Source organism: Monopterus albus, unplaced genomic scaffold (genome assembly GCF_001952655.1).
Source record: "Monopterus albus unplaced genomic scaffold, M_albus_1.0 scaffold126.1, whole genome shotgun sequence".
Classification (NCBI taxonomy): domain Eukaryota; kingdom Metazoa; phylum Chordata; class Actinopteri; order Synbranchiformes; family Synbranchidae; genus Monopterus; species Monopterus albus.
This window is the reverse complement of record NW_018128006.1, coordinates 2,624,595-2,633,165: the sequence shown is the minus strand read 5'-3', so window position 1 is coordinate 2,633,165 and position 8,571 is coordinate 2,624,595. Positions and strand designations below refer to the sequence as shown.

At 39.7% G+C, this 8,571-nt stretch overlaps 1 protein-coding gene across 3 annotated transcripts in view; it reads left to right on the top strand.

The window, feature by feature from the left end:
- The window catches only part of plekhm2 (pleckstrin homology domain containing, family M (with RUN domain) member 2), a 22,101-nt gene extending 16,480 nt beyond the window's left edge, over positions 1 to 5,621 (top strand). For all 3 annotated transcript variants that reach the window (XM_020612498.1, XM_020612497.1, XM_020612499.1), the window contains 2 exons: positions 1,648 to 1,764; positions 2,529 to 5,621. In XM_020612498.1, coding sequence (XP_020468154.1) covers positions 1,648 to 1,764; positions 2,529 to 2,666 — 255 coding nt within the window. In that variant the 3' untranslated portion in view covers positions 2,667 to 5,621. The remainder of the gene's footprint in view (positions 1 to 1,647; positions 1,765 to 2,528) is intronic.
- Positions 5,622 to 8,571: the final 2,950 nt, after the last annotated feature.

The window sequence follows — 8,571 nt, the reverse complement described above, 5'->3', positions numbered from 1 at the left end:
TTCAGTGAACACATAGGGTGATATATAGATATGTAACTAAATAAACATGAACACAACTGTGAGATTAAAATATATAAACTTATGTATGCTATATAATAAAAACCCTAACTAATTATATTTATTTCTATCTAAAAATGAAAATCACCCTAACACCGCCCACTATGCCGGCCCCGCCAACAGAAACGTTTCCGCCAGGGGAACAAGGCCGAGGCCCGGAGCAAATAAGCCGGGATCCCCGATAAAACCGGGGGAACAGTTCCTCGTCCATCACGTCCAAGCACACATAGTTCCCCGCCCTTAAAGTGAAGGTCCAAAAGGAACCGGCGATCATACACCAGCAGAGACTCAGTCCTTGATACACCAACAATTAAAAACGCCACAATCATCAGCCATAATCAGAATTAGACAGTTGTGAAGCTGAGGCATATATACCTCAAACTAAAATAATTCAAGAATGTTTTTTCTTGAAGACAGTAACACTCAAAGCATGCATTGCAATGTCTGACACATTAGGTTTAAGTAAAGAGGGAGATGCTCTTCAAACACAAGTTTAATTGGCTGTCTTTCCAACTTTCAACAAGAATAAACGTATACATGACAGATAATCCTTGTAGGCTTGCACTTTACTGGATGTACAGACTCGGTAAGACTTTGTTACAACCGCTGCTGATGTATACAGGTGGAACCGTTTTTGCCTGTATACGTTATTTGTGCATAATGTCAGTATGGCTTGATTTAAGTCCCATTTACGTATAAACTATAATTAACTATATCACTTTTATTTCCCAGGTTATCCCTCAGGGTGTAGCCCCCACCCCATGTATCCCATGTTGCCTGGTTGTGACAGACAAGAAGCTGCTAACTTGCCATCAGGACTGTCAGACAAGCTTCTTCCGTTCTCTGGGCAGCGCTGACATCCATGACGTCATCACTGTAAGCCTGGAGGCTGACAAGGAGTACTGTGTCATTGTGAGTAACCATCTGTTTAGCTCCTCCTGGTGTTGGCCCAACATATGGTACAAATGTACATGAAGTTAAATGCTGAACTGAATCCTGGCAGAGGACACATCACCAGGTCTTCCATCGTACCCTTGTAAATAAGTTCCACTCTATAGCCCATTTCAAATGGGATTAACATGGGGAACACGGTGGAATTATTCACTATCGTCCCTGGTAATTTAACTCATTGTTCCAAATGGGAATTTAAACTTTGAAAAATTACAGGATGAAGTCTGCCACTGACATGGACCTTCCATAAGTATAGAGTAGAGTATACTGTAGCTGTTTACTGGTTGGTATTTGTACTTTCACTCTAAATTTGTCTTTCACTACTGGGGACTGGTGCATGCGAAGTCATGTTGAATACAAGTTGCATAGGCCATAACACCCTTATAAAATAGTTTAGAGTAGGGTCTCCTAGCCAAAAGAGGACACCAGTACTTACCTGTAGTTGACCTATAGTTAAACAGTACTTACAGCTGACATTACAACAGCCCATTTGATGAGCTTGTATGAGGTGTACACAGTACATCATATACAGTACAGTAGATCAGCATATAGGGCTGTTAAAATTCTCTTATATTTCGGACCTCTAATGTAAGCCTTCTCTCTGGGTTTTCGCACTTTCTCTCTCTGTTTTGTGAGTAGGAGTTTACAGCAGATGGGGCCCAGTTCCTCCCTCCATGGGTCTTGTACTTCAGCAGCTTTCAAGAGAGAGATCGACTGCTAGAGGCATTAAACAATGCATGGAGAGCTATTTTTCAGGTTGGAAGATACTGTTGATTGTCATTATCATAGGTATAATGCCCCTTTTCCATCGGCTCAACTCCACTCGACTCTACTTGCTTTCGGTACCAGTTGCTTGGTTTTCCACTGCAGACAGTACCCTCTGCATCATAGCTGGTTGTCACAGTGACGCCGTATTACGCTGTGACGTCATCAGCAACCAACATGGTAATATTGGAGGACATTGGAGGTACGCTGTTCTTGATTCTTCGTATGTGGCTGTGTGTCACAGCAAAGAGAAAGTTTGTTTCAGAAACAGCTGAAGCAAGCAAGACAGAAGACTGCTGAAACAGAGTTTGGCAAATGGTACTTTGGAGTTCAGACAACAAGACAACTCTGATTGCTCAAAGGTGATGTAAGAGAATAAGTTACATGATTTCTCTGACCAGTCGCTAGCCTGCAGTGTTTAAGGTCACTGTTTGGTATCACCTCTGCTCGCTTGGAACCTCGATGGAGGTGATACTAAAAATGGTGCCAGGTACTATAAACTTCAACTTGGCGGTATACAATATTTATATGAAAAATGTTACATTTGACTGATGGAAACACAAAAAAGGCAAGTTGAGTCAAGTTGAGCCCGTACCAGGCTGTGGAAAGGGGGCTAAAGGAAAAAGGCAGTAATGTTGCAATAATTTCAGTTTTAAACATTCCAAGAATATCAGCTTGAGTTGGTGTAAATCCACAGCTACTCACACTGGCTGTCAATCTAATTGAACTGTCACGTATGTCCTCACTGTGCACAGGTTGACCTTCCCCACAGAGATGTGTCTGATCCGTTGGTACACAAGCGTTGTGGTGAGGCCCTCACCCTGATGAAGAGTGCCTGGCAGAGGGCAGACAGCTTGGCCCGAGGCAGAGCCCAGCGTGAACCCTGGTGCTGATGGGCACACACACATTTCAGACATCCACGCTTACCTGTGGATATCCACTGAGACAGACTGGTAGTTCAACTGTCTGGTACAGTTCCAGGATAGAGTGTGAGAAAGATTTGTGGATGTCACAATCTGTTACTGCAAACCATTCAGAGTTCTAAGCTGAAAGATGAACCAAACAGATGTGGCGCAAGCTTGCGATGCACGTCCGAGTCGCTGATGAAATATTTCTGTCAAAGGAACTTCCTGCATTAGTAGTAAAGCATGTGGTATAACAGTGAGGCATTCTCACTTGAAATGAAATTAATGAACTTCCTGCATAGTGACAGCGTATTTTATTTGGTTCTGGCCATACTATGCCAATATTTCTTTATCAGAGGTTCTTTAGACATAGCGATGTAGAAAAAAAACATGCTGAATCAAGGGAAAGTTTGGTGTGCTGTGACATGTACTATTCTCCCAGTTGGAAGGAACAGTAATGGATAGATGTACAACTCACATACAGTAGTTAAGTTACAGGAAGACTGAAACAAGTCAAGTATGTTTTGCACTCAAATATAGCCTGCTGAGTTGAGTCATTTTCAGTTTGAGAATTTGGCCTCCACAAAAAAGTAAACATTGAATCATTTTTTAGGTGGAGCATCTATCTTAAAATGAAAACTCAAGTAGAGCTTGCCTTGACTTTGAGAGACAGAACTGAAAATGATCTACGTACTTAATATTGTACTTTGAAGAAGCTGAGCGGATCCAGCAGCTTCTCTGCACAGTGTAATAAGGTACCTGCAAATGAGTTATAATTACTCTGGATGCCTCTTTTGATATATATCAAGAAATCTATATATGACAGGGGCAGTTGCTGCTTGTTTGCAGTGTGGTATAGTTACTCATCGTCTGCGCACACACATAAATACTGTAGCCTCAGAATGTGTTCAGAACCCCTGACTCTTTGCACGCTATTTTATTCTAAATGTTTTTTTTGTCAAGCTAAACCCAATAACCCTTAATACAAAAGTTAAAATGTTTAAAACATTTTTTGTTTACAAAACTGTTACGAATTTGACTGAACATACTTTAAAAAGGCACACACCTTTGTGCATCCCACTGTTGATACTGATTGATATCGATAGGCAAACCTTTAATCAGTTTTACCCATTTAAAATAAAATTTTCAACACTGTTAGCAAGATTATGCAAATGTATATTTTTGCTTGCTCACAGTTACAAGATGTTCTTCTGAACACCAGCTGTGGTATAATTGAAAAGCAAATGTACTGTGCCTTACAGCATCAACCATCAGTGATGATCCAAGTGATACTCAGTTTTGGTTGGTAAAAAGAATTATTCTCACATTCACACTGTACATTTGCCTGAGAGAATCAGGATCTTGGTATGAAACATACCTGGTTATTTAACTTGCACTATTATATGACATACTCCTGGCTGTATCGTCTATCTGAAGTCTTGCTTTGCCAGTTTTAAATGTTGTCACTCATATAAATCAGGAAATGCAACAGACTTGCCTTTTTTGCCACTCTGTAAAGATGAGTGGAGGCTTACATGAAGATTTGCACATTGGTTTTGTTCAGTCTTTTTCTTTGTACCAGTATTTATATATAGATTTTTTTTTTTCAATTTTAGAGAATGTGGGAACAGTTGTTTTTAAATGATCTGATTGGTGAAATTGTTTTGGTATTGGCTTTTTTTTTTTTTTTTTTTTTTGCGAGAGCTACAAGTCTTCTCATTTTTATTTTACGAGTGGTTGGTGGCATCACACTGTGCCGTCGATTACTGACACTAGATTAGAACATCCCATTCAGCACTAGTTATCATTTAGTGCTGTAGGACTGGGTGTGAGTTTTAGAAAATTTTTAAACAATCTTTTAATTTCAAGCAAGTGAAACACCTGTTCTTAGCAGTTTACTGCTTTTAAATGACCTCTAATATCATTTTTTTCCCCCTGGGGCTATGAAAACGATTTGAAACCTTTACATGCAGGTGCCACAGCTTAATGGCTATATAGTCGATCAGCGGTACAAATAAGTCTAAATGAGCATTCGTACATGTTTTACCGGAAGGTGGCAGCTATAGGCTATTTATGATTAAATTATTATTAGACTGTTTGGTACTTTAATGCAATGTTAAAATTATAGGATTACTACAAGAAAGAGAACAAAAGCGTCAAATGGTTTTTTTCTTCTTCTTTTTTATGGAGGGCTGCCATTTCCAACAAAACACAAAATTGATTGTGTAGTGGAGAAAAAAAATCCACTGCCATGAGTGGGCTTACTTAAAAACGGAGTATCTATAAATAGCTATGCAGCCCTATCCTTCCTGTGTTTGTGCAAATGAAATAAATAGCCAAAATGCCGTAGCACCTGGATGGCCTACATTTGTAATAAATGGAAGCGATGGACACTACGCTGCCCCGTCACCTCACGGTGGCGACTTTTTTAAGTTTTGATATTTTTGCAGTCGAAAAAAGTAAAGCTAGTTTGGAAATTTGCTTCGATGTTTTCAGAGATGTGATGACCTGTTAATGTGCCAGCTAGCTAGCTCTACTTAGCTGGCATAGCTGTGGTCACTGAGTCAGGGAACCACTAGAGAACTGACCCCTGTCCTAAATTATAGCCAGTCAGTAGTAATGTGGCATGTGTTACAGGCTGTCATTAACACTTGATTAGAGTGGCTTGCTACTACTCGGTCAGTGCTCTCATTGCAAGGAGAAGTGTGAGGTGTCTTTTGCAGTGACAGTGTTGCCTTTTTGACAGCCTTGACTGCACTAGACAACATGGCTCATGTGTTTATAGCTAAATGAAGCACGGTTTTTCCCTTTGAAAAGCTGCCTTATGCTGCACAATTTGGCTGTCTTAGGTTACTGTGGTTTTTGGACAAGTCAGAAACGTGCTTTGTTTGGGACTTAGTGTCAAACCTCTGTACTCTCAGTACAGATGTATTACTGCAATTGGTAGTATAACTTACTTTAAGTATAGTACGTTACACGTCGCAATGCTCCGACGACGAAGGGGCGTCTGCCAGAGGTATAAATAAGGAAGCCAACAAATCACTGGAATACGCCTCAGGTGTGCGCACCGACCCACGAGTCACTAATAATCCGATACGACACAGCTGAGGCATTGATCTCCCGCAAAAAGGATAAGCAGGCGAGGAAAAAAAAAAAAAGAGAGGCTGGTTGCGCCGAGCGGACCTGACAAAAATAGAATTTTCCCATTAATTTGAATGGGGCAAGAATTTCAGAATAAAGTTAAATGTTTCAAATGTATGAAGTTTAGAATACTTCTGAAGAGAAGCATGAATGTCCTTGAGGAGCTGAACATGTTGATACCTGAAATAGCTGAAGTAGAAATTTCACATTGATTTGAATGTGGCAAGATTTTCAAAACAAATATTTAAACATTATGAAGTTTGGAAAACTTCTGAAGAGAAGCATCAATGTCCTTGAAGAGCTGAACATTTTAATAGCTGAAAGTATGCAGAAGTAAAAATTTCCTATTCATTTGAATGGGCAAAAGTTTGCTGAAAGACACTAAATAGTTTAAAAAGTATAAAGGTTATACAGATAAATGGCATAAATGTCCTTAATGAATGGTTTTCATAGCTGAAAGTATGCTGAAAAAATGGATGGAAGAAACCATAATAATAAAGACCAGGATAACATAGTATGGATGCTGACTCAGCATCCATGAATGACCTTGGTTTCATTTGTGGGTTTGAAATGGGCATTTTCTGACTTGTCTCTGGCCAGACATTTCAAGATGGTCCTTGGATTAATACTGAAAGTCAGTTGCAGCTCTCATTGTTTACCTTCTAGGTGTTGCCAATGACATGCCTTGTACCCAGAAGAAATCATGTTTGTGGCAAAGACCTGTGTGGATGTCACACATCTGCTAGTGATAGCCGTTTCTTTTCAAGTTTAATAAACACTATTTCAAGCAGCAATATGTCTTTAATTACTACTTTATTGTATTGCTACTTTATCACTTGAGAAACAAGTATGTATTGTCAAAGAAGCAGTTTTGTTACATCTGTGTGAAACGTGTTGATGTGATATGACTGCATTCTCAATGCTAAATGTGATTGTGGCTGCAGGGAAATATCTGCACATCTTGTAAACTGTGAATTTTAGGTCAGAATGCTTGCCTTTATGGGGGTTTTATTTTCTGTGATAGGTTTGTGGCAGTCCAAACTTCAGTGGTACAGTGCTCGAGTAGGATATCTACTTAGGATTAAGTGCAGTCGAGGGGTGACACTGGTTCATTGTTTGGGATTTGATTCACTATGCATATTCCTGTCCCACTACATGGTTGTACAGTTTCAAGCTGACACACTAAAATCAACATGAGTTTGTGTTGAAGACCATGTGTCTTATTTGACATGTCTGTAGTAGACTGTATACTTAGCCTGACATTTTGTGCTAGGACTCATATTCTATCTTCAAAGTCCAAACAGCCCATAGCTTAGCAGATGTTCAATAGGCTAGGTGGCATATGTGATCTCATTTCAAATGTTTAAAAGCGGAGTATCTATAAATAGCTATGCAGCCCTATCCTTCCTGTGTTTGTGCAAATGAAATAAATAGCCAAAATGCCACAGCACCTGGATGGCCTACATTTGTAGTAAATGGAAGTGATGGACACTACGCTGCCCTGTCACCTCACAGTGGCGACTTTTTTAAGTTTTGATATTTTTGCAGTCGAAAAAAGTAAAGCTAGTTTGGAAATTTGCTTCGATGTTTTCAGAGATGTGATGACCTGTTAATGTGCCAGCTAGCTAGCTCTACTTAGCTGGCATAGCTGTGGTCACTGAGTCAGGGAACCACTAGAGAACTGACCCCTGTCCTAAATTATAGCCAGTCAGTAGTAATGTGGCATGTGTTACAGGCTGTCATTAACACTTGATTAGAGTGGCTTGCTACTACTCGGTCAGTGCTCTCATTGCAAGGAGAAGTGTGAGGTGTCTTTTGCAGTGACAGTGTTGCCTTTTTGACAGCCTTGACTGCACTAGACAACATGGCTCATGTGTTTATAGCTAAATGAAGCACGGTTTTTCCCTTTGAAAAGCTGCCTTATGCTGCACAATTTGGCTGTCTTAGGTTACTGTGGTTTTTGGACAAGTCAGAAACTTGCTTTGTTTGGGACTTGGTGTCAAACCTCTGTACTCTCAGTACAGATATATCACTGAAATTACTGCAATTGGTATTTTTTACCAAAACTTGGGTACTGACAGGCACCAGTGTCAAAAACTTTCAGATGATACACAGCCCTATACATACACGACAGCTCAAACGTTTGGACACACTTTCCTATTCAAATGAATGGGAAGGTGTGTCCACACCTTTGGCTGGTTGTGTATGTCACTTACGTATGTTTGTACAAATGTCTGTGTCCATCTCAGTCACACTATGTTACTCTTGCATCAGCATTAATCAGTGCTTTAAGCTTTTCTAAGTGGCACTCATCTGTTGCTCTTTTACAAAGAAATCTAATCTCAGGTGGAAAGTGTTTTATTTGTCTAGTTTTTTTTTTTTTTTTTAAACGGTTCCTCCCTTGTTTCATGCAGCATTATGAAGTTCTTTTGCACTCACAGAGAAGGCTGGAAAGTGATATCATTTGGTGGAACAGATTTTATGTTTGTTCTTTAATAATTCCAAAGTAGGATTGGCTTACCATGTATTTGAAATCCTGTCTCCCAGTGGATTACTTAAGGCCTTTTTACCCAGAGAGAGATTAGTTGCAGTAGTTGGACTTACTTGAAAAATGTGTTGGATTATTAGTAGAAATGGAAAAAAAATTGCTCAGAGTTGTGGCCTATGGAGTGTATATAAAGAAAGTCAGTCTTTTGAAGTGTTTTGAATGTAGGCCATTGCCAGGCAATGATGGATGATGTCTTTTAAGTAA